The sequence below is a fragment of the Palaemon carinicauda genome, chromosome 28, assembly GCF_036898095.1.
Source record: "Palaemon carinicauda isolate YSFRI2023 chromosome 28, ASM3689809v2, whole genome shotgun sequence".
NCBI classification, from domain to species: Eukaryota; Metazoa; Arthropoda; class Malacostraca; order Decapoda; family Palaemonidae; genus Palaemon; species Palaemon carinicauda.
Window position 1 is genome coordinate 70,298,068 of NC_090752.1, and position 27,925 is coordinate 70,325,992.

General features: G+C 35.9%; 1 protein-coding gene across 1 annotated transcript; it reads right to left on the reverse strand.

Moving 5' to 3' along the window:
- Positions 1-1,727: 1,727 nt before the first annotated feature.
- On the reverse strand, positions 1,728-25,623 carry LOC137622087 (uncharacterized). The gene is made up of 6 exons (XM_068352556.1): positions 25,546-25,623; positions 22,565-22,595; positions 20,801-20,897; positions 5,345-5,460; positions 3,393-3,499; positions 1,728-3,081 (listed from the first exon to the last, which is right to left on the reverse strand). The coding sequence occupies exons 1-6, from the start codon at positions 25,615-25,617 to the stop codon at positions 2,770-2,772; spliced, it is 735 nt and encodes a 244-aa protein (XP_068208657.1). The 5' UTR covers positions 25,618-25,623; the 3' UTR covers positions 1,728-2,769.
- Positions 25,624-27,925: the final 2,302 nt, after the last annotated feature.

Here is a 27,925-nt window from a genome sequence, read left to right on the forward strand (position 1 = left end):
GTCAGTGTGGTTGGCGGCCATTTTGTGGACATATCCGAAGCGTAAGCTGCCCTCTCTATATATATTCTTATTCCCTATAGAATTTGTGATATTTTGGTATATTTTTACCTGCATAAATATCATATTATATATTAAATATATGTATTTTTTTACGAAATTTCTAAGTACTCAAAAAATTACCTCTAGATATGGCCCCTGATATAAATGTAATTTACAAAATAATGAAGATTTTTTTTACATATTTCTATTTTAGGATAACATATGTTTATTCCCTAAAAAAATTAGCCACTTCCTATTTCATTTGGGTACCCAAAAAAATTCATGAAATTTGGACAAATTTTTTTGGCCAAAAAAAATTACCCTTTTTTTCTCATTTCAGATCTTCACCTCCATGGGTCTGACTTCATCCAAAATACATCAAGATGTGTCCTAAACATTCAAAAATCAATTCCTAAAAGGATTTGTGTATATATGTATAAACTTTTTTTTTATGAATTTTTATGTCAGGTCTTTTTTTTTTCTACTTAATTTTTTAAAATATTTATAATAAATAGTTTTTCTGCAGATGAGTAGTATTTATCTTTACAGTTGTTTTAAGCATTCATTGAAGTTTTTTTTTGGCAAAAGAAAAAAGGAGGTTACTGCAAAAACTGATTTTTCAAGAATTTTTTTTGGCGTCGGGGTCGTTCGCGTCCGAGTATACCCTTAAAGGGGTGTCCGAGGAGCGTACCTATCCAGGGTTAATGGTAAACAACACATCTGAACATGCCCAAATTTAAATCTAAGGCAAATGACAACATTGGACAGTGTTTTTAGAAGTTTTATCAGAATCAAATGTTTTCAGTATCCAATTACCTAGTTATTATGAAGCTGTAATTTACTGGATGAATTTTAATCATTCAGTATTACAGTAAAAAAAAAATATTTAGGCTTGGTGGCCTTAAATTACTTATTGCAACCTACAAAATCTTGTGTAAAGCAAATAAAATTTCCACCACATCAGGAAGTCCCTATTGGGGCACAGGTAGAGTATCAGCATTGCCAATTTAAAATTGGCAAGTTATTCTCCTTGAATTTCATTCATTTTGAGTTGGGTACAACTGGGTTTTTAACCATTGCTGGGTCTTGTAACCCAATTCCACAACCCTGTAAGGAGTTAGGACTGTAAATACACCATGCCATGTACAGTACTATTGTACACGCATTAAAGAGTCTGCATCATTCCTTCAGCCACTAACCACACTTGCTTTATATTATTCGACTACCTTTACTTCTGTTCCTACTTCCTTTCTTTCATGTTGCTGTCCAACGTCTTGTAACTTTTACTTTCTTAGTGTGAATGTAGGACTTTCCCTCCATTGCACTTTGACAGGGAATGGCCTCAGGTCTTGGCTATATAGCCAAAATTCATAAATCCATCATACCCAATTTAATTTGTATATAAATATTCACATTAAATTAGATTTTATTTTCACTTTGAAAGATCAAGATTGGCAAACCTTGAAAATTTAGTTTAACGCGTCAAATTAGAGTAACATACGTGCAAAAAAGCATCTATAGCATACTTATACACAAAATTATGCTAGAGGGTCAATACTGTGATACAATATTAAGAGAGAAAACTGAAAATATATTAAGTACCATTTTGCTGTACCATTGAATAATCTTGAACAATCAACAATACGAAGTCACTAAACTCTGAAATAATATTAGATAACAGAAATAGTCCAAGTGATAAATATTGATGGTATCTATCTAGATTTTAATTACACTACATTAATGTAGTAACTGCACCGCAAACTTTTTGAGGTATACATTACTGTATACCTCCCAGAGGGTAAGGTAGTTAATGCTGTTAGTGCAACTCATGCTGAGAATCGAAGGCATATTGCTACTCATGTATGGCAGAATCAAGGAACAGTGACATTGCCCTGGTTTGCAGTACACTGCCTTTTAGATACATTATATACACATGATTAGCTCCTCCATCCAAGGTATGACTAGGCAATGGCTGATGCTGACTCAGCAGGTAGGCTCCCCTAAAACTGTCATCCTTAGCTCACAAGGATGGTGAGGTTGTAAACACTACAAGAAGCTATTGAGCTTGAGCAGCACTGGAACCCCAGTCTGGCAAATTGCTAGGCAGGTACGTTTCCAATAGTCCACCACAACCGCTCCGGATTGTAGTTGCACTCGTGTTTCTGCCTTCTGTATGTTTCCACTTTTCATCCATGATGCCTTTTTAACTTTATTTCAAAATGCAACTGTAGGGGTTTTCACTCATTTTACTCCCTTGCTCTGAAGAGACTCATAGGCCACAAAGCCCAAGTTCAAAAATCCATCCAAACCTCTACAGTTGCCATTGTCCTATGTCCTTGTATGAATTGTATATTTTATTTAGTTAACTTTCATTCTTGAATTGAGGACTTAATTGCTATGGAATTAGATAATTGAAAATAAAAAATCTAATCCAAGAGCCATTTGTAGTTAGAATAGGATTGGTAATGATAAAGTTTTGCAAAATATTGTCTGTATTAAGAATATACGATTTATGACCTGTTGCTATTAACATTCCAGTTTTAAAAACATTACATTTACATTCAAATGGAAATGAGAAGTCTTTTGGGGTGAATGTTATAGCTAAAAATATTAAAATGTTTCCAATTATTTTGAATTATTGTATTGTTTAAGGATCCTTAAATATATAACAAACTACACTATTAACAATGGAGACTAATAACAAAAGATGATGGTATATAATATCAACAATTAATATCTCTGCTGTTCTTCATACTGTGGGTAAGCATCTGCCTCTCCTTCCTGATGCTGTGGCTCCTGGCGGTACCTGCGCTGAGCGACCTGGGGAGCGTAGTTTTGTGGAACTTCGTACTCTAATTCTCCTTTGTATGGTGGGGGAACGATGTAAAGATCTTCATTTACCTTGGCTTGTGCAGCAATGATAGCCTTGTCACACTGTACATTAAACCACCACTCGCAAACACGATTCTCCTGGTTATAGATTGTTCCATTGGGGCAAAGGAAGGACTCCATCAATCCATCTGTTTTGCAGTAATGCCATACCTGTAGTTGAAGGGAATTTTTTCTTATTTACTTCTTGTATAATGTTTGTGGCTTATAAAAAGGTACCTATAATCAAATCTGTATACAGTAGCAAGATATGAGAAATATCAAATTACGTATTGTTAGATATTTGTAAAACATATCGTATATTATAGCAATTAGATTTGTTTTAGGAACTTAGATCAGTTTAAAGCAGGATAAGATTACCTATTGTATGAGTTTTTTATCCCCAAATTACCCAGTAATTAAGTATTTACACAGTAATATGGTTAAATGATTAATCCATCAGAGAAGCAATTTATTCACACTACCTGACAATGAGCAGCGTCATCAGCATAAAAACCAGGCAAGCGGTCACTGCATGAAAATCCTGTATTAGGGATGATGGCATGCACAGGATAATCCTTGCCGGGTTCACCTAAAGAGAGAAAATTTTGGTAATAGAGCTTTTAGATTTAAGAGTTACCATGATGCTCTCTTTTTGAGTGCTGAAGAGTGAGCCAAATTTTTTTTGGGGGAATATATACTCTTACGTGGCCTTTTTAAAACGTAGAACATGCTTTATACTGTATATGAGTAAAATATTTACTTAAAATGACACCTTAATTCATAGTGTAAATTGATATCGGAGATGATTTTTCTGATATTCAATACTAATGTTATTCCAATCTCCTCCAGTGCAATATAGCCACATTTTTTTAAAGGGTCCTCTGGTTTATATTTTTGAAGACACTTTGGATTTATTTCCCTGCAACGGCCTGTTACTTAAGCATGAACTGACCTAGTGCTTTGGTCAAACAATTTTATAAACTGAATAGTTCTCTTAGAATGTATATCCTAAGATTGGTGTAGTTACTCTATAATGTAGGCTATTTCTAAGTGTACTGACATTATTTTTCTGCCTCAATTCCTTTGTTGTATTTTGTATTCAGATGGCCTTCTGTTTTGGGTTTTTTTTTTTTTGCTGAAGTATTAATCAAAACTGTTTTTATTTACGATGTGACAGCGGTAAAAAAATCAGATATGATGATCATTTCATTTAGATTCTACAAAGTAACTTTGTTTACAAGGCAGTTTTTTCAGATTGAGATGTTCTTAAGTAGAGCATAATTGACTTAGGCATCCAGTTCATAACCACCCCTTCATTGCTTTTAGTCCGCCAATCTTGCGAGTAGTAGTGAGCTACTCTATAAATGTATCAAGAATTCCAACAGCTATTTTACATAAAATACTTTTAAAAAGTTAATTGGTTTCTATTGTGCTTTGTACTTTATTACATTACTGCTTTATTTATTGAGGTAAAAGTTATATCAATGGGACTTTCTACATATAAGGAATTAAAGGTTTTCAATTGAAATTATTTTCTATTTAAAAAATCCCAATTTCAGTGGTTAACAGAATGCTTTGACATTATTGCTTTCCTCAGTTCTGTCACGGTTGCCTCACCCTATGTGAGACACAGACTTTAGCGTTTGACAACCTGTCCGGTTTCATCTGCTACTGGATGAAAAGAAGCTGTTTGAGGTTTAATTATATGTACAGTACAATATATAGTGTTTCACCTCTGTTCCAACTTCCTTTCATTAATTTCTATAGTAATTTTGCTCTTCAAATTACAACTGTCTGGTTTTCCCCTCGATTGCACCCATATTATCTTGAATGCCCTCCCAGCACTGGCCCTTGTGGCCTAAATTCATTAATCATTGGTACACTGAACGCAGCAGACACTGCATTTTTTAACATGTTTTTTTGTCCTTCAGGACTTTAACTGTTGCCCTATTTTACCTTTTTGTTTTGTCTTCATTACCATCGAACTTATTTTTTACTTTTGAATCATAACTACTGCATGGTTCCCCTGATAGCATCTCAGTACTCATTCTCTCTGGCCCCTCCTCTGGAACATGTGGTTCAATTTCCATAAATCCAGCCCCTGACATTTTTTTTTAGTTTGTATTGAACTTCATGTGAAATCTGAAAGTTTAGAAGGCTACTTGGTATGATAATTTTTGGATATCACTTCATTACATAATTGCATGTGGTATGTATTGAGCTTCTTTGGTTTTACAACCATTTCTTTTAAGATTATATTTCAATATAGAATGGCATTTTTTTTAGTTATTTTAAGTTCTTTTACTAAGTGGCCATTTTAACTGTAGCTAAGATATTCACATAGAATATATACATTGTATAAAACTTGATTGTTCTCATTATGTTGAAAACTTTTATAACTACATTATTGTATTTAACTATACAGTAGGCCTACCTGGAATAGAATTTAGATTTTGCTCCTCATCATCATCGTACTGTGGTTCCTTTTCGTATCGGTTTCGGAACTCTTGGGGTTCAGCTCGATATTGACTGATTTGTGGTGAAGGGTACCTGAAGAGAAAATGAAAGATGTCAATATATTCTTCTGTAGACACTACTTCAACACCGATTACTAGTTGAAGTATCACCTGATTTTTTTTTTCTTCATAATTATAAGCATTCATTTAATAAGAATGGTTTTACATTAGAGTAAAAAATCAATTTATGAGTGGCTGCAGAGTACAGAAATGCTTTAGTGCTTTCAACGTTTTAAAACCCTCGGGTGCATAGTGCCATCAGTGGACCTCATTACTTGTAGTCGGTAACATCCTTCCAGGTCACCACTCGGCAGCGCGCACTTATTAGCCTTCTACTATACCTCCATTTCCCCATATTGCTGTCCAACCTCTTTACCTTCCTACTTTATAATGCAAGTATGGGGTTTTCCCCCCAATTCTACTAATGTGCCATGGGGTCTCCCAGGTCGCATTGTCTCGTATTAGAACTCAATATCATAAATCTAATAAAATTTTTAGCAGGTTAAATTTATATTTAAAACAAATTACTTTTTTTAACCATGCGTTGGGCTGTAAAAGTTAAATATATATTTTGAATGTATCATAAGAAATGCATTTTTATATATGTTATTTGTGATGGTAATATCAAGCCTCCATAAGAGTAATTATTACTAATTATTATCTAATATTATTTCAGAGTTGTGTTGAACAAGAGATGGTAATAAGTGCTAGCTTTTTTAAAAAGAAAGATAAAAATAAGTATACATGGGTAAGAGTGGCAAATGGAAGAGTAGTAGAAAGGGCATTAATGGATCATGTGTTGATAACTAAAAGAATGTTTGGAAGATTGAAAGACGTGCACGTGTTTAGGGGTATGGCTAACGGTATGTCTGATCATTTTTTGGTGGAAGGAAAATTAGTTGTAGCAAAAGAGTGGGGGAATAGAGTAGGTGGATGTAAAAGGGAGCTAGTGAGGGTTGAAGAGCTAATAAAACCGGGGGTAAAAAGTAAATATCAGGAAAGGTTGAAAATGGCATATGACGAGGTGAGAGTAAGAGAAACTGGTAATTTAGAGGAGGAGTGGAAGTTAGCAAAAGAAAATTTTGTTGGGATTGCAAGTGATGTATGTGGCAAGAAGGTTGTTGGAGGCAGCATGAGGAAGGGCAGTGAATGGTGGAATGAAGGAGTGAAGGTAAAAGTGGAAGAGAAAAAGAGGGCTTTTGAAGAATGGCTGCAGAGTAATAGTATAGAGAAGTATGAAAAATATAGAGAGCAAAAGGTGGAAGTAAAGCGCAAGGTACGTGAGGCAAAGAGGGCAGCTGACCTGAGGTGGGGTCAGGGACTGGGTCAGTCATATGAAGAGAATAAGAAGAAGTTTTGGAAAGAAGTGAAGAGAGTAAGGAAGGCCGGCGCAAGAATTGAAGAGACAGTGAAAGATGGAAATGGAAGGTTGTTAAAAGGAGAGGAGGCAAGGAAAAGGTGGGCGGAATATTTTGAAAGTTTGCTGAATGTTGAGGATGATAGGGAGGCAGATATAATTGCTGTTCCAGGTGTCGAGGTGCCAGTGATGGGAGATGAGAATGAGAGAGAGATTACAATAGAGGAAGTGAGGAGAGCACTAGATGAAACGAGAGTAGGAAAAGCATCTGGTATGGATGGTGTGAAAGCTGAGATGTTGAAGGAAGGGGGTGTGACTGTACTTGAATGGTTGGTGAGATTGTTTAATGTGTGTTTTGTGTTGTCAATGGTACCAGTAGATTGGGTCTGTGCATGTATTGTACCACTATATAAGGGTAAGGGAGATGTGCATGACTGTTGTAATTCAAGAGGTATTAGTTTGTTGAGTGTAGTTGGAAAAGTGTATGGTAGAGTACTGATTAATAGGATTAAGGATAAAACAGAGAATGCAATCTTGGAAGTACAGGGTGGTTTTAGAAGAGGTAGGGGTTGTATGAATCAGATTTTTACAGTTAGGCAGATATGCGAGAAATATTTAGCAAAAGGTAAGGAGGTGTATGTTGCGTTTATGGATCTGGAGAAAGCATATGATAGAGTTGATAGGGAAGCAATGTGGAATGTGATGAGGTTATATGGAGTTGGTGGAAGGTTGTTGCAAGCAGTGAAAAGTTTCTACAAAGGTAGTAAAGCATGTGTTAGAATAGGAAATGAAGTGAGCGATTGGTTTCCGGTGAGAGTGGGGCTGAGACAGGGATGTGTGATGTCGCCGTGGTTGTTTAACTTGTATGTTGATGGAGTGGTGAGAGAGGTGAATGCTCGAGTGCTTGGACGAGGATTAAAACTGGTAGGTGAGAATGATCATGAATGGGAGGTAAATCAGTTGTTGTTTGCGGATGATACTGTACTGGTAGCAGACACAGAAGAGAAGCTTGACCGACTAGTGACAGAATTTGGAAGGGTGTGTGAGAGAAGGAAGTTGAGAGTTAATGTGGGTAAGAGTAAGGTTATGAGATGTACGAGAAGGGAAGGTGGTGCAAGGTTGAATGTCATGTTGAATGGAGAGTTACTTGAGGAGGTGGATCAGTTTAAGTACTTGGGGTCTGTTGTTGCAGCAAATGGTGGAGTGGAAGCAGATGTACGTCAGAGAGTGAATGAAGGTTGCAAAGTGTTGGGGGCAGTTAAGGGAGTAGTAAAAAATAGAGGGTTGGGCATGAATGTAAAGAGAGTTCTATATGAGAAAGTGATTGTACCAACTGTGATGTATGGATCGGAGTTGTGGGGAATGAAAGTGATGGAGAGACAGAAATTGAATGTGTTTGAGATGAAGTGTCTGGGGAGTATGGCTGGTGTATCTCGAGTAGATAGGGTTAGGAACGAAGTGGTGAGGGTGAGAACGGGTGTAAGAAATGAGTTAGCGGCTAGAGTGGATATGAATGTGTTGAGGTGGTTTGGCCATGTTGAGAGAATGGAAAATGGCTGTCTGCTAAAGAAGGTGATGAATGCAAGAGTTGATGAGAGAAGTACAAGAGGAAGGCCAAGGTTTGGGTGGATGGATGGTGTGAAGAAAGCTCTGGGTGATAGGAGGATAGATGTGAGAGAGGCAAGAGAGCGTGCTAGAAATAGGAATGAATGGCGAGCGATTGCGACGCAGTTCCAGTAGGCCCTGCTGCTTCCTCCGGTGCCTTAGATGACCGCGGAGGTAGCAGCAGTAGGGGACTCAGCAGTATGAAGCTTCATCTGTGGTGGAAATGTGGGAGGTTGGGCTGTGGCACCCTAGCAGTACCAGCTGAACTCGGCTGAGTCCCTGGTTAGGCTGGAGGAACGTAGAGAGTAGAGGTCCCCTTTTTGTTTTGTTTCTTGTTGTTGTCGGCTACCCCCCAAAATCGGGGGAAGTGCCTTTGGTATATGTATGTATGTATTATTTAGGGTATTTGCAGAATCCCTTTGGGCTTTGGCCTTAGAAGCACTTCTAAGTCTTTTACAATAAATTTGTCCTAGCCACTTTATCTCCATCTTGCTCTCCAACTGCAGGGGTTTTCTCCACTTATACCTGGTTACTGAATGGTCTCCCAGCCCCCAGTGCCTTAGTATAAGAGCCATGTATTGATAAAAATCGTTTAATAGTGAAAAAATTCTAGAGAAAATTAGATTATCACTGAATGCAGTGCCAGTGGCTAAATCCACAAGGGCGGGGGTACGGGCGTAGGTTATCGACCTTAAATTTGATTATTTTATTGAGAAATTTGAGTCATTAGAAGTCGGCTCGAGAGTGGGTTGAATGTTACAATGGAATAACAGGGATTATTAGATATGTTATTTTTTTATTTAAAGATATTTTAATGTGGTATGAAGATAACTTGACAATAAAGTTAAAGAAAAAATACTGGTAATGATATATTAACAATCTTCTATTAAAATCCCCTAAGAAAACTATTAGGTCGCCAATGCGCTTAAAGATATTCAAATTGTTAGTACGAGGTTTACCTTTCTTGGTAATGTTAATTTTGTTGATGTGGTGACCAGAATACTTATCATGGTAGAAGGTAATAGGATTGGCGAATTGCAACCAAAAAAATATGATTGTTCTGTATACATTTGGAATGATGAGATTAAAGTATTAACTATAGTCAATTCTTTTTAGTGAGGCAGATTTGCACCGACTCGCAGGGGTGCCCCTTTAGCTCGGAAAAGTTTCCTGATCGCTGATTGGTTGGACAGGACAATTCTAATCAATCAGATAGCAGGAAACTTTTCCGAGCTAGAAGGGCACCGTTGCGAGTCTGTGGAAATGCGCCTAATTAAAAAATAAAAAAGTATAGTATATATTTTTAGCCACAGTCAATCATTAATGTAAAAGAGAAAACTATGTTAGAAGGTAATGTGATTGGCAAATTGCAACCAAAAAAATATGATTGTTTTGTATATATTTGGAATGATGAGATTAAAATATTAACTATAGTCAATTCTTTTTAGTGAGGCAGATTTGCACCGACTCGCAGGGGTGCCCCTTTAGCTCGGAAAAGTTTCCTGATCGCTGATTGGTTGGACAAGACAATTCTAACCAATCAGATAGCAGGAAAATTTTCAGAGCTAAAAGGGCACCGTTGCGAGTCAGTGGAAATACGCCTCATTAAAAATAAAAAAATAGTATAGTAGATATTTTTAGCCACAGTCAATCATTAATGTAAAAGAGAAAACTATGTTATTATAGAAACGTACCGGAAGTGGAATAACAGAAATAAGCTATAATGTAGATTTCAGTTTGCATACTAAGCTGTAATTTATATTAAATTTCCCTCAACGGAACAGGTTACTTGTATCCAAGTAATAAAGTGCTATCTACTTTCGATAATATATTCATTATTTAAAGCTAACCGAAATTCGTCTAACTTTAGTGTTTGTTTTGCCTTCAGTAGATTGAGAGAACGGGCTTAGGATCTAGAAGTAAAATTAACAGGACTCAAATTGAATTGCTCTTTGAATAGTCTATTAGGAAAACACGAAGAAAAGGATATACAGGAGAGGGTGAAAATTGCTTTTATAACATTTCTAACTAAAACTAATTCACTAAACACATTATAATCATCTGTAAAATTAATTATCCAACTCAGGAATATGTATTAAATTTAGTCTCTAAACCTTCATAAATGTTCTTTTGTAAAGAGACTACATTAGTGCAACGATTTTGCAATAGACAAACCACAGGAGGTTGTTTTAAATATAAATTAATGTAAAGGTATTTAAATATAAATGTTTTTAATAAAGTATGATATATATATATATATATATATATATATATATATATATATATATATATATATATATATATATATATATATATATATATATATATAGTATCAATGGATGGGGAAGCATGGATATTGTTTAAATAAAAGGTATTAAGCTTCATGTGGGGGAGTCAACGTATCATTCATAACATTCAGTGATGGAGTTAATATTTAATGACAGACTAACACTAAAATTGGTCAACTGTATTGATTAAATCTAATATTTTATCTTTTATCACATTTACAGGGGAGTACATAGGCTCCAAGAAGTGGGCCAGATCTCCTACTAAAATAAAAGAAGAAGAAGAAAACATTACTACTTACACTGTACACAGCGTTAAACCAAGTTCATTTTATTAGTGTTCAACCAGAGTGCATTTCTCCAAGTGACCTGCTACCAACAGATTTCTTCCTGAATAGGCAAGTATTTAAAGTAATACCGTGAAACCTTAAATAGGACTCAAGCGAAAGGATAATACAATTGTAGCGTTTCATGATTGAAATTATGCGAAAATGACTGCAGGCGTAGGCCTATAACTCCTTGCATGAATTTTAACCTTTTATTGTATCTGCGCCTAAAGGCATTCACGTTTTTGCAATACCTAATAGATCACATAAATTATGTAAAGTGAGTTACGTGTGAAGTAATATGAAATGTTTTAGTAATGACTATATCGTAGAGAATTTGCTGAGGTTTATTTCTACACTAAACCACAAAGATCATAAGATGTCTGCTGTGTTGCCTTTCCTATTGGTGTACGGTATAGTGTACTTTATTTTTTTTAATTCACACTTGGTTAGTCTAGTGTTCATTTACCTATGGAAAACATATATTTTCTGTTCGAAATCTCACCCTGTAATACAATAAAAAATTACCATCTTATCTATTTTTATGAATAATAGCGGGCACGAAAAGGTATTAGGTGACAATATCTTTTATTACTTATTATAGATGATTACCTGCAAATTAGTCTAGTCTACACACGAATTGTCAGTATGATCAATTGAACTCTTTGTCTAACCAGTTAAACCGAATTTACACAATTTCTTGGGAAATCTTTACCCATACCAAAGAACTAGTATCCATGCCTCTGTACTAGTGAATATAATACTATAACCTTACATTCCCAACTAATCCATCTTGGAGTGCCATGCCCTTATTTAAACTGTAAAGTTCATCCTCCCCATCATTATCATTACCTAACCTTACCCAGGACTTTACCCACCATATCAACGTATCCGAAGAGATCATAGGTAATGTGATATGAATTAATTTTTTTTTTGTTTTGTTTATGATTAATATTGAGGTGTCAAACCATTAGTATTTGTGTGCTCCCCTAGCCAGATACATGAACAATATATTTTTCCTCCTTATCTGGTGTTTTATCTATTTCTGACCATGGAATTTGGGCAAACAATACGTCCTTGAGATTCCTTCCTCTCCCCCATTATGAGAGAGAAACCATGGTTTTGGGTAATGAAGTACCAAAACAAGTGATTTGCAGCAACAATAGTAGCAGAAATGCATGATAAACACAAGGTAACCAGTTGGAAAATTATATAGTTTGTGTAGCCTAAGTGGTGTGAAATTAAAGTATCTCAATTATTTATAATTTGTATCATATCCCTCAAATTTTTTTTGCTATGCAGTTTCTTGCTTCTCTCGCAAATAAACATAGTCTCATTGCTCCTCTGTACTGACAAGTGGTACATAGATGTGCTATGCACGCCATCTGCGTAGGTCACTGCTAAAAGGATCATAATTACTGATGATTTATATTACGTCCTTCAAATGTTCTTTGATCCTCTGTGGCTCACTTCACACACAAATAAAATTGATCTCCTTGCTCATCTGTTTTGGCAAGCGTTACATGGATGAATTGTGATATTATTATTTTGGGGATATTTTTTTACTTTTAAATAAGCTACAATAACTGTATATTGAACAGAGAGAGTTTTAAACATAATCAATGATCAATATAGATGAAATTACATTAGATTTTGGAATAAATTAAACTCCTGTGGAGGACGTCTTCCTACGACAATAGTCATACTGGAACTTGAGCAAGGAGGAAAAAATGGTCTCTTGTAAAACAACATCCAGGAACATATGCATAAATATTTGGAAGATCTTAATTGGTTTAAAAAAAGGCAGCAAATGAAAACAATGCATGCGCATTAACCCACCATCAGTCTCCAAAAAATAAACAACGGACTTAAAAAGTGAAATGGTGTTCACATTCTAGTCGAATGATATGCAAGTTATTATGCCCCAGCCCCAGTTAGGCATACAGAGAAAAATGCCAAAATAGCAAGCGCTCATCCTTTTCTTATAGGAAATTCCAGTTTCACTAGAAATTAAAGTATCATATTAACCAAATTTTCAAGAAAAAATGTTAAGTATATGTGCTTTGTATGGGATTTTACATTAGGGTGAAGTGAAAAGTGAAGTTCCTCCCTTTGACCCTCTAGAATTATCATGGACAAACGTAATCATAAAAAGATACTTGTAAACCTTGCTTGAAATATGTTGGCCAATTTGATTGAAGGGCTTCACTTTCTCTGGATTATACCTGCATTCCTTACTTGTATTATGTAGCTAAGAAGCCATGCTTAGTTCTTATCTCATCAATTTGAGCAACTTTTTTCTCTTTAGTATGAAATAAATGCTTAGAAATACTGACACGGAACCATGTGGAAATCATAACTTTGGCATTTGATGTGTACAATCATATTTGATAGTTTGCCTAGGGTCAGTTTAATCTGGGGTGAATAGGTGTCAATAGTTTCCTTTGCTTCTTCCACACTGGTGAGGTGGGACATAACCTCCTATGTTAGGATAGGGTAAAGAATTGAGTAAAACTGCAGAATGATTACACCATAACTGAACAAATATATGTCCTACCCAACCTTCTTACCCTAAGCTAGGTTACTAACGGGTAACCTGTCCATGGAAATGTGGTGTTCTTAGCAACAAAAGTAATAATCAGTATAGTTTGCAGTCCATTGTTTTTAATTTGGAAAAGAGCACTCATATACAGTAGTAACACGTGACTACCACTGCACACAGTTTGTTAAATGTGGTGACAGTAATGATTTGGACATTATTGACTACCCATGTCTCAATTGCAGTTAATTTTTCTTGGAAGTGGAATATAGGAATAAGTTGTAAATTTACTCTACCAAGGTTTCAAGGCCTACCTGGCCTGGAGACTTTTTATGAGCGATTATCAATGACTCGTAATTTATGGGTGTAATTCAAGACCACTCATGGCCTGATAGATTTCACAGAAAAACATGACCTTACTGTAGCTGGAAGTTAGGGATGTTTGATGGAACCCATAGGTTTACGTGCAGTTCCCACCCTGTAGATCTTAGTCCTGGTGGAAAGGGGATTTTGGTGGTGACCGTCTCATTATATGCTCAGGATATTGAGATATTCCTAGTTTCTTGTGATCATGATGTATCTTTAAACCTGGACCCCCTTTACCATTCCCCAAACCCATTCTTTATTACGTTTCAAGCATGAAGGTTTAGATATCCTCTAGTATAACTATTCCGTAGGTAGTTATTTGAGGGTTGAACATTATAAAGTACAAACTCTCTGCATAGCTTCTCTGTTCTTAGGTCACTACTGTAAAAAATGTCCTCCCATTTTTATGAAATCCTTTATAAATCTACGAAAGCTTTACTCCCAAACTTGTTATTCCAAATTTAAACAATAGTTTGCTTGCATTTGTTGTTGTTGTAAGAGAAATATCCTCTGATTTTCCATCATAAGATATTTAGTAATAACAAATAACATGTACTGTATATAATACAGTACATTACCATACTTGGAACTAAAAGTATATTTCAGGTGAATGACAAGTATTGTAACCCAGATACACTAATTTCAAAATAATCCAAGTAGGAGAGGGCTAATGTTAATGAATTGAGACTAAAAAGTGTCAAACCATATACTGTACTGTAACAGTCATCAACTTCCTCCCCATGGCTTCCCTATAATCTCTACCATTGGTTATGGCACTACCCAAAACTATAGAACAATGGTTTGAGTTTGGAGTGTCCTTCTCCTAGAAGATCTGCATACCATAGCTAAAGAGTCTCTCCTACCCTTATCCAAGAGGAAAGTAGCCACTGAACAATTGCAGTGCAATAATTAACCTCTGAGAGAAGAATAATTGTTTGGTAATTTCAGTGTTGTCAGGTGTATGAAGAAAGGAGAATATGTAAATAATAGACCAGAATATTCTGTGTATATGTTGGCAAAGATGAAATGTGCCGCAACCAGAGAGAGAGAGAGAGAGGGATCCAATGTAGTACTGTCTGGCCAGTCAAGGACCCAATAACTCTCTAGCGGTCGAGTCGCAACGGGTTGCTATAAACATTCTGTGTTATAGAAAAAACTGATTGTTAATTAAATTTTGTTCATGTTGATTATTAGGACATTCATAGAAATGTTGTTGCTAAGAGAATTTTTGGTTATGTGTGGTATATAGACCAAGGAGAAGAAATAAGGAGGCTAGATATACCTGATCAATATCCGTATGTCATAGCCTACTGTGTCACATGTAACTATTACAGAATGTGCTTGCCTGATACCACACCCATGGGACAGGTTAATCTTTTGCATGGGCATATTTTTTTACCCAGACGATTTAGTGTCTTCCCCAGACAGTTTAAGTAGTTTCTTCCCCAGATAGGTTGGTCTCCTCATCGGACAGGTTTGTCTCTTCACTGGACAGGTTAATCTTAAACCAGACCGTTTTGTCTCTTCTTCAGGCAGGTTAGTCTCTTCCACAGATAAGTTAGTCTATTCTGGACATGTTGGCCTCTACCTTGGACATATTATTCATTGCCAAGGACATATTAGTCTCTCCCTTGTGTACCATGCAGTTTACTTTAGAAATGTTAGTTTCTGCCTTATTTTGTCTTTTTGTAAAGTTACCAAGCTATTTTCAAAAGCTTCAAAGCTATAGAAACGATAAGTGCTAGATTGCAATCTGTTACAGGACCAGTTAAGTTGAGAAAAGAATCAGTTGTTCTTGCAATGGAGCTGAAGAGAAGTTGATTATACTTGAGTGAAAAAGGAATTTACTATGCTGCATGTCTGCTAGGGTAATTCCTATTTTCAAGTTAACGAAAATAATTGAAAATGATCTCCTGTGCATATATTTGTATCGAAGCTAGATATGAGATGACCACGGTGTATTAACACTAGGTCATTGCCCATTGCTGTACAGCCTTCAGCCGCCATTACAAAAAGTAATACAAACCTCTCTCAGGCCATGTCCTTGCCTGATCTGATGGAGGTTCCACTTAAGACTAACTTACCTGATGCACCTGTTGTGGGAAAGGTGCAAAAACCTCGAATCCCACCATCTATTAATCGCAAAAGAGAGAGACCTCCATCTCTCTCTCCACCCTCCATTAGAAACGTTAAGGTTATGACATCAAATAAATTTGATGTTTTGTCTGTTGATGTTTCTAATGAACCAGAAGATGGACTGAATAAATCAGAAATTCAAGTTGAGGTCCACCATCCACCTCAACAAATAGATAAAAAGAATACAAAGAAAATCACCAACGTTAAACCCAACATAACAAGACCACCTCTGAAGAAACCTACTGGTAATAATGTTACATTAAAAACTGCTAATGGGAAGACCTCATCCAAGATGTCTTCCAGAAATAATCCATAGTTTTCTCCTCCATTTTGCAATGGAACTGTCAGGGTTTGAGGGCGAAATATGAAGAACTTAAGCTCCTAATTCATGAGCATTCCCCCATAATTGTATGTCTACAGGAAAGTATGCTTGATTCTAACACTCCTAGTCCTCGAGAGTATGTTAGCTATAGAACACCATATAATCAACAAGCAGGGAGCCATGGCGGAAGTCTCATGTACATTCGTCGAGATGTTCCCCAAATACCCATGTCTATACGTACAACCCTGCAGGCAGTTGTTGTACAAATTGATATAGGGAGAAAATATACAATATGCTCTCTGTACTTACCTCCAAATGATAATATTTTATATGATGATTTAGCAGAGGTCATTCAACAACTCCCTCAACCTTTTCTCTTACTGGGAGATATGAATGGTAGACATCCTTTATGGGGTGATGTTTTGGCCAACACAAGGGGCAATATTATCTCATCAATTGTGGAGAATGAGGATGTGGGACTCCTTAATACAGGAGAGCCCACACACTTCCATGTTCAGACAGGTACTTTGTCATGCATTGACCTTTCAATTGCAAGCTCTAACTGCCTTCTTGATTTTGATTGGAGGACATTAGATGATTGGCATACTAGTGATCATGCACCAATCATTATAAACACCAACAAGGGTCCGCCTTTGCAAAGATCGCCACGTTGGAATCTAGACAAGGCAGACTGGGTTAAATTTTGTGAGCTAAGTGAAATCGAAGGGAGAGCAGAACAGTTTGAAAGTGTTGATGATGCCATAGACCTACTGAATGGAACTCTTCATACAGCAGGAGTCAATTCAATTCCCAAAACAACAGGGTTATTCAAACGACGACCAGTCCCGTGGTGGTCTTCAGAACTAACTGCACTCCACAGAGCCACAAGAAGATCTCTAACACGATTGCGTAGACGCAGAACTGATGAGAATTTAATAATGTACAAGAAATGTAGAGCACAGTTCCGTCGTGCCATGAAAGAAGCAAGGCGCCAGTCATGGATGTCTTTTGTTTCCTCTATTAACAGTAGAACACCACCATCTTCTGTGTGGAGGAAAGTAAAAAAGATAGCTGGCAAATTCACCCCCAACCCACCACCAGTGTTGAAGGTGAATGGCCAGTATGTAACTGAAGCAAATGAAGTTAGCAATGCCCTGGCTAATCATTTTTCAAATGTATCCAGCAAGTGTGAAGGAGCCCCTGGTCACCAGTATAGGAGCACTGAAGAACAGAAAATTTTAAATTTTGCAACAAGAAGGGAAGAGTCGTATAATTCTCCTTTCACTGAAAGAGAATTTGATTCCGCACTTGCTCATTGCAACGATACAGCCCCTGGACCCGATGGAATTCCATATGCAATGATTAAACATGTACATTTTAATACAAAGCTATTTATTTTAAGCATTATTAATAGAATATGGCATGATCATAGCTACCCAAGTGTTTGGGAACTAGCCATTATTTTAGCCTTTTTAAAACCCGGTAAAGACAAGTTTTTAGCAGCAAACTATCGTCCTATTGCATTGACATCTTGTTTATGTAAAATCATGGAGAAGATGGTCAATGCAAGGCTGATATGGTACCTTGAAAAGAAAGGTATTTTATCACCGATTCAATGTGGATTCCGAAAAATGCACTCAACGACTGATGTGTTGATACGACTTGAGTCATCTATTTGTGAAGCCTTTGCTTCCAAACAGCACCATGTTACAGTATTTTTTGACCTTGAAAAGGCATATGATACCACATGGAGATATGGTATTCTTAAAACCATTCATGAATTGGGATTGAGAGGAGAGCTGCCACTATTTATTCAGGCATTTCTTTCACGTAGAGTTTTTCAAGTGAGAGTGGGGGAAACTCTATCAGAGAGTAAGTGCCAGGAAGAAGGAGTTCCTCAGGGTAGTGTGCTGAGTGTAACCCTTTTTGCACTAGCAATTAATGGGATATCCTCAGCCATTCCCCAGGATGTTCTCTCAACATTATTTGTGGATGATCTCTCAATATCATTTGCTGGCACTAGAATGGCAATGGTTGAGAGAAAAATCCAACTCTCTATTGATAAAATTATCCAGTGGGCTGACATGAATGGATTTAAGTTCTCGACAAGTAAAACTACCATTGTCCATTTTTGTCGTATCCGGGGAGTACATCCAGACCCGGATATATACATTAAAGGTCAACGGATACCATGTGTATCGGAAACCAAATTTTTAGGTTTGATATTTGACTGTAGACTTACATGGGTTTCTCACCTAAAAGCGCTAAAAGCTAAATGTGTTGAAGCTCTGAATATCTTAAAAGTATTGTCCCATACATCATGGGGGGCAGACCGCAATACTATTTTAAAATTATACAAGGCCTTGATTTTTTCCAAAATTAATTATGGTTGTGAGGTATATTCTTCAGCCACCCCAAGCCGGTTAAAAATATTAGACTCGATACATCATGCAGGTATTAGATTATCTACTGGAGCTTTTAAAACCTCGCCTATCCCAAGTCTCCTTGTTGATGCTGGAGAGTTACCTCTAGACCTTTACCGAATGTCTTCCATTCTTCGGTATTGGTTTAGATTGCAAAGACTCCCTAGCTCTCTAGCCTTTCAGACTGCAAGCCTTGTAAGACACGCATCATACTTTGAGTTGCACCCAAAATCTCCTCAACCTTATGGCTTTCGGGTGAAACGATTTTTAAGTAGTCTGGATATAATTAGAAATAAGATACTTCCATTCAAGGTATCATCAACACCTCCATGGAAATTACCTGACATATCATTTTGTAAATACTTTATTGGAGTTAAGAAGAATATGACTGACTTAGAATCCAGGTCTCTTTTTATGGAACATGTCGAAGAACATAGGGGATCGACTTTTATATATACTGATGGCTCCAAATCTGATGCTGGCGTTGGATTTGGAGTACATAGTAATGATTTTAATTGTAGAGGTGCACTTCCTTTAACAGCTTCCATATTTACTGCCGAACTGTATGGCATATTAACCGCTATTGAGAAAATAGCTTTGGAAAAGGAGGGTAATTTTACAGTTTTTAGTGATGCAAGGAGTGTTCTTCAAGCTTTAGAAGTTTTTAATTCTAGTAACCCTCTAGTTTTAAAGATTTTAGAATGGCTTTTTATTATTGGACGGAAAGGTATAACTGTTCGATTTTGTTGGGTTCCAGCACATGTAGGTGTGTCTGGGAATGAGAAGGCAGATTTACTGGCGAAGAATGCGGCATCCGAGTTGTTACCAAGGAGGTATCCCATTCCATGTAACGATCTCCTACCTTACATCAAGAAATTGGTTTGTGATAAATGGCAACAGCACTGGGACAGTCAAGACGGCAATAAAATGAGGGAAGTAACATATCATATCACCTTGGAGGTATAACATGATTCCCCGAAAATGGGAGACGACTCTTTGTCGTCTCCGTATTGGTCACACACGGTTGACACACGAGTTTCTGCTGAAGGGCCAACACCAACCGTATTGCGAGGACTGCTTAGTACCTTTAACAGTGAGGCATTTGTTGACCGAATGCCCTAATTTTACTAACTTAAGAAATAGATATCTGTTTGAGGCTCAAGGTGAGGATGGCAGGTTTATCCTTGCCAAGATTCTTGGACATGATGTGTCTTACTATGCGAGCGGAATTTTTAGATTTATTTCAGAAGCAGGTCTTCTGAAAACTATTTAACTATTTTAATGACTTCTTAATTTTTATGGTTTTAATCGAATTCTCTTTTAATTTTCATATACAGTAAATGGTATCGGCGTCAATGACCTTAGATGTCAGGATGCCAGAAAACTTTCAATCAATCAATCAATCCTAAATTTTGCAACACCGGTTTCTTTGTTACGGTTTATATTTCAATCTTGTAATCGAAATAGCACGATTATAAAAATTAAAGTTTAATTATAGTGACATGTAATCTCTCGTGATCGTTGGACTGGGAATCGCTTCCTAAGAATCTTTGCTTAAGAACATAGCATAGACTAGACTGACTAGTGTGAGCGGGAGTTGGTAACAGTGAGGTCTGAGAAAAAGTATATATTCTACAGTGCTTTAGAAAGTCGAGTATAGTATTGCAAGAAAAAGTACCCAGTCTAAACTGCTTACTGTCATATGAAGTAGCATTTTATGCGATCAATACCTTTTATACGATTCTGTAATCGGCATACTAAATGCTTTGCAGTATGTACTCGTGTATCTATTTTTATGCGTGTAACAAAGATAGTTTCGTGATAATGAACTCCTTGCATAACTCAATCCTAGGCCGACCAGAAATGTGCACTAACATGATGTACTTTTTATACTGGTATTGTTAGTATGCTGCAATTACTATATTACTCTATTATTGCCGTAATTTTTGATAGGAAAGGTACACAAATGGTTATAATAGTTAAACTGCATTACAAACTATTGAAATAACACTCACCTCTCTCTTTCTTGGTAGTTCTGTGGGGGTTCTCTGTAAATAGGAGCATCGTAGGCCTGCTGGGCTAATGGTGATGCAACACACACGCCGAGTAAGCCTAAGGGCAGTAAATATATTATGTAAATTTAATTTTTAATGTAAGAATTAATTAAAGTTTACATTGCTACCCAAATAGGACTTGGAACAGGTGTCACTGTTTCACGATGATATAAGTATAATTACTAAATCACCTGATCAACATGAACAATGCTAGACCACTAATAGTTTGACATACATACATACACACACACACTCACTATATATATATATATATATATATATATATATATATATATATATATATATATATATATGTATGTATGTATGTATTTATATACATATATGTATGTATGTATGTATGTATATATATATATATATAGTATATATATGTATGTATATATATACAGTATATATATATATATATATATATATAAAGTATATGTATATATATATATATACTGTATATGTATATATATATATATATATATATATATATATATATATAGTATATGTATGTATATATATATATATATATACACATATATATATACATATATATACATATATAGTGTGTGTACTGTGAATGTTTTTATACATAATTGCTACTATCTATGCATGCTCTTTCTCTGACCGGGAGGCCAAACCAGGTAAATTCTTTAAAAATGCAGATTGTTCTGAAAAAGACAGGAAATAATCAATGATAATTGTATTTTCTTTTATTGTAATGGTAAGAATGCATTAGAATTACTGTACGACCCTATGTATATTGTAGTCTGCGATATGCAGTGGATAATGTTTATCAGGAGCTATATGTATACTCAGCTGGTTACAGTGACAAATTCCTAAAAACCCAATTGTCCAATTTTCTTTTACGTTTTCCAGTGAAAACGTAACAAATCTCAGTATACAATTACGCGATTTTTTTTATTTGAATCTTTGTCAAGGGAAGTGTAGTTATATTTATTAACGTTATTTAGTAATTTTTTAATCGTTATTTAAGCTCTTTTTGACGTATGTAGAAAATGGACCCTCCCCACTTCCTCTCTACAAAGGAATGAAATTACAGGTTCATGGAACTTGAAAACTCTCAAGTGATTTATAATTAGAACAAAAGAAATCTTCCCTTTTAGAAGATTTGAAGTGAACTCGTTCATTAGGAAATTTTCAGTGTTTGGGTGACTTTTTACTCGGCAAAACAAAATGTCCTAAAATAAGACGAGATCTAACTTCTCTGAGTGGCATAGGATATAGTTTTTATTCATCATCATAATCATCTCCTACGCCTATTGAAGCAAAGGCCCTCGGTTACAGTTAGCTAGTAGTCTTTAGCTTAGATATTTTACTGATCACTGTGCCAGATAATGGTTATAATGTTAATTGACCTATAATGGGGCTTTAGAATTAGGGTTAACAACAAGAGAAGACGAGAGGACGTGAATAATTGTCATGAAGAAAAACTAAGGGTCATATCCAGACGTTATCCTTGGGTCAAAAAGGTCGATACGCGGGAATAGGCTAAAATAAAAAGAAAGAAACTTACAATAATATGTAATTTGTATTAACACCACTCCAATGTTTTGTTGATTTATAATTTATAACAAACTCTCACCATTTGCTGTTTGTGTTGGTTTTTATATCCCCCCTTAGGTTTTAAAAGTTGGTCAAAACATATTTAGCCTTTTTATCCGTAAATGGACAAAAATAATAAACATTTAATGTACTCACTTAGAATGATAATGGGCATCATGGTTATTATCTGAAAAGGAAAAGGAAAATGTGAGTTTCTAAGAGAATAAAGACAAGTATTATTGTAGGTTATTATTGGATGTTATGTTATGGAAATATAGTATTAGTCGCAAGTATGCGATAAAGTGTTAATCTTCAGATACTTTATCACAATAAATATATACTTGATTTATAAGTTGCAAAGTGTATATTGTTTTTAAGTCATTCGTCAAAGCAATATAATGGTTAACCAGGTAATTCTAAGCCATCTGGCGGTTGAGATTGAGAAACATACTTCAATCCTAAGCCATCTGGTGGTCAAAAGCCAGACTTTCTCTATGAAGATTAATTTCTTTGAAGTGTTGCTAATGATAGAGAGGTTTATATGGTTCGGTATTACAGAGTTTACAATGATTGGGGAATAATTGCTCTAATAGTAACTGAAGCATGAAGTCCGTACCTTGGGGGGTAATCGGGTTTCATGAGAATGCTAGTCAAGTTTACCTTATAACACTACGGTATGTGACAAATGGAGACTTATTGACAAAATTAATCGGTGTTGTGAAAGTACTCAAGATATTTCATTGAAAGTGATACTGTTTTATTATGTATTTTATTCAACACATCTCATATGATTGTAGGTTTTAACTGACCCTAATCAAGTTCTTGCATGATTGAGTCAACAGTCCGTAATTAATTTTGTGTACTAGCAAAGAATATATATATATATATATATATATATATATATATATATATATATATATATATATATATGCAAAACAGTGACATGGAAGCAAACAAATCCCGACTGTTTAACCTCGATTCAAAAATGTTTTGAAGGATTGTAAACAGTGTATGTAGTTCACGATTCTTTAATGCATGTATAGTTGGACACAGGAATTCCTGGCTCACCTCGTCTGAGGAAGTACACCCTTACTGCACGACAAGTAACCAAACAGTTGGGGCGGGGCTGCACGCAGGGACTCACCGCGCAGCAAGGGTGTGACAGGGTACACTTCCGCAGAGTGTCTTGGTGTGCCAGGAATTTCTGTGTTCAACTGTATGTATGATGTTAATTTTGTTGTTTGTTAGTCCCAAAGAAAATGTCATTGGTAATAGTACCGTTGCATCCCCCCTTTTTTGTCCGTGCCGCACACGCTGTATACTGTATATATATATATATATATATATATATATATATATATATATATATATATGTGTGTGTGTGTGTGTGTGTCTGTCTGTCTGTGTGTGTATGTATGTGTGTGTGTGTGTAGCTCGGTGAGGTTCCTTCCAGGAAAAAGCACCAGTCATTTTGAAACTGTTCATTTTGTGGTATAAGATAACCAACAACATAAGGCATTGGGTTATTAGAGCACTTTCTCTTATTTTCCCGACAGATGGCGGACGGCGACGACGACTGTAATGATGGTACCCTTTGGTTTTTTTTTTTTGTGTTTGGATATCGTGCCGTAATTCTTGGTGAGTTTTTTCCCGATATGTTTGGTATAGTTTGTTATAAGTACTATTGTGCATTATGCTTTATTTGACCGGTGTATGTTAAAGAAGAGGTAGACTTTTTCATATGCATGTGTATATAATGTAAATTGAAAATATACATAATCTCAAATGATTGTAAGTGTAAATCAAGAAAATTTACGAAACAATGGGAAATGAATAGTTTGGTGTGATATGAATAAAGTAGACTTCGGGGTCAACCGGTTCTTATGTTGTGGGATAAATTGTATGTATTCACCATCTTTGACAAATCGAAGATCGTATGCAATATTTTATTTTTCACTTTTGAGTCCCGGTTTCTCACCAGCTCAAAAATTCTCATTGAAAAATGTCTTTATATTTCTTGGTAAAAGAATGAAGTTCTTGTGTCTAGTGCGCTGGCACACGCAGACTGGAGTGTATAGAGAGAGTAGGACTAGTTTTAGGAGTTTATGCGTTGCAGAATTGCAAGAGCCGTGCTTGGCCACAGGGGTCAGGCAATCTACAATAAGAAGTTGTACGCTTAAAAAACCCGTAATTTTAATCGGAAATTCTCCTTAGAAATATACGGTTCGCTGCCATATATTTCAGTAATACAGGCAACCGTAATTTTTACCCTACTTTGTTATTATCTTTCACGGGTTGGTGACCGTAATATAACTCCTAAGATCAATATATCCGTTTTTAAAAACGGCAAATGCCGGGAAAAATTTATTCCAGGATGTTTACCGTGTTTTTGCGGCAAATTTTTAACAGTGCAGATTAAGAGCATAAATGTAAGTACCGATATTACTCAGAACATATCAAATCATTTGTCAGATTGACGTCTGCAGCCCCACCCCCAGTAGAGGCTTATTATTTTCATGTGGAGATAGTGTTTGCCATTTGGTCTGGCAAACCATCCTGGATTATTGTTGCTTATCTTGGCAGATTGGAAGGTCATTGGTCTTACAGAAGTGTGATGACCTTTTATGTGAGTGTTATATCTTGTAAATAAGATTCTAGCGAAGCCTTCCTTTTTGGCATCAGACACTTATTTCTCCGAATGTGTTTAGAACGAAGCGTCATTTAAAAGAAATTATATTTATACCATTCATAAGGACCCAGTCATTCAGACATGAAACTTAGCTCATTGAGTGAGTATGGGGAGCAAGAGTTGAGTTTACTTCATTTAGATACGATGGAAATCCTTACGGTATTGATTTCATCATTTACATTATATTAACGTACCATAATAAAAAAAAAAGATAAAAACTGTGTTACTTTCTTTTCTCAATTTCTTGTTCATATTGTCCGTTTTAGAAATAAGATTTATTTTCACAACTTGTTTTTTTCGTGAATATGTAAACACATGGAAACTAACACATTATATCATCGAATCACTGTAAAACACGTTCGGTAACCATAACACAGAGTGCCACTATCAATGAAATATTTTTTCTGATTGCTACAACCGCAAAAGATGCGGCACCACTTATGCTTACCTCCAATATTGCCGGAGCGCAAATGACGCTTGAGTCTTTAGTCTTCCACTCTTTTATATCTCTTGGTTGCATGGTCCCAGTTCCCCTCGTTCGTCCCCCTCACCCCCCTTTCTTTTCTCGTACCCTCCTCTCCCCATCCTCCCTTCATTTAAGCTGTCTTTAGTGAAACGGCTTAAATTTTAGGCTTTTGACTGCGCGTGAAAGTGGGGTCGTGGACGAGCGAATGCTCGCTGTATCGAACAATGACTTGATAGGGAACGGGCTTCTTATTGATGGCACTTACTTGGGAACTACAATGGATTTTTTTAATTGATGATACGCTCTACACGGTATTTCCTTGTAATGATTTTATATATTGGATCGTTGAAAATTACATTATTTCCCTTTCATTTCTTTATTATTATTATTATGATTATTATTATTATTATTATTATTATTATTATTATTATTACTAGCCACATTTCAACCTTAGTTGGAAAAGTAAGATGGTATAAGCCAAAGGGCTCCAACAGGGAAAAATAGACCTGTGAGGAAAGGAAATAAATAAACGATGAGAAAAAAATAACAATAAATTATTCTAAAAACAGTACCAATATAAAAACAGATATTTCATATATAAACAATAAAATGACTTATGAAAGCTTGTTCAACATAGAAACATTTGCTGCAAGTTTGAACTTTTGAAGTTCTACTGATTTGAAGAATTGTATATAACTGCACGTGCAGAACACTAGTACGTTATTATATATTTATACATGCCGCATCAATATGGTTAATTTATACATGGCTTATATAGAATATAAACAAACCAATGGGATACCTTCTGTATCAAACAAGAAGAATCATGTTTTTAGAATATGTTAGGCCATGACTGTGAGGGGAAAGGCTTAATATTTGTGAATATTACTTTATTGTTGGGTCATAGTGGAGAAAAATGGCTGAAACTCCCGAAAATGTCGAAAGACAATCTAGAAATGCACACGATTCACGATGAACATTGAAATTAATTCCTGTAGGAATAGAGCAAATTGTGAAAACTGAATCTAGTCGAATGAATAGCAAAATGAAAACCTTCTTCTTCTTCTTCTTCTTCTTCTTCTTCTTCTTCTTCTTCTTCTTCTTCTTCTTCTTCTTATTGGCTAAGCTACAACCCTGGTTGGAGAAACAGGATGCTATAAGCCCAAGGACTCCGATAGAAAAAAATAGCCCAGTGAGGAAAGGAGACAAGGAAATGAATAAACTATAATAGCAGTAATGGACAAATAGAATAAAATATTTGAGGAAGAGTAACAGCATTAAAATAGATCTTTCATATATAAACTATAAAAGATACTTATGTCAGCCTTTTCAACATAAAAGCATTTCACCTTAGATTTGCCTTTTGAGATTTCCACACCACATTCTCTCTCTCTCTCTCTCTCTCTCTCTCTCTCTCTCTCTCTCTCTCTCTCTCTCTCTCTCTCTCTCTCTTTCTCGTTTACGAATAGAGAACTACACCGTGATTAAAGGAGCGTTACTTTCTCTTTCCTTCTGTTTGGCTTGTTTCATAAGCAGTTCCCGTTCTCCCACCATCCGTTATCTGCAATTAACGAGTTTTTCCCACGCTGTTATTGTCTTCTTGTGTTTGTCATAAATATCATCTCTGTATTTTATCTTGTGCTTTTTCCCTGTCATTTACCAAGGACCATTTTCTTACAATGCCCTCTCTCTCTCTCTCTCTCTCTCTCTCTCTCTCTCTCTCTCTCTCTCTCTCTCTCTCTCTCTCTCTCTCTCTCTCTCTCTCGATTGGAAAGTTGTTGTGCTTATACTGTTCTTTTGCACTTTGTTTTAGTAAAGTTTTATTTTGTCATTAGTAAATGACATTCCCTTCTTTCTCCCCTTTCTTTGGAGAAGGGAAAGTATGTTCTCTTTAATATTTGTTACTGTTTACCATTTTCCTATTCTCTCCTTCCATGAAGATCAGAAAGCTTCTGTTTTTTTCTTTGATACCTTTGTTTTAGAGGAATTTATTAGTCGAGAATGGAAAATGTAAAAATTTGGTTATAGTTACGTATATTAGATTTAACATTTTTAATCGAAACTGCCTGAAGATAAGTAATAACCGAAAACTAAGAAGTATTTACAATATCATTTCTGGTAAATCAGAGAAGGTAGTAGGCCATGGTGTCTCTCATTGACAAATTTCAGTTCGTGTTTCACTTTACTTGGTCATTTTCTTCCCCACCTTTATCCCTACATTAAGAGATCGGTTGCCTGATGCGCCTTCTCCATATACCGTCTATTAAAGGCACCCTCTTCTACCAAAACTCTTCCCTTCATATCATCCTTCACCTTATCTCCCCATCTAATTCTCTACCTCCCTCTGGATATCCCCCCAACA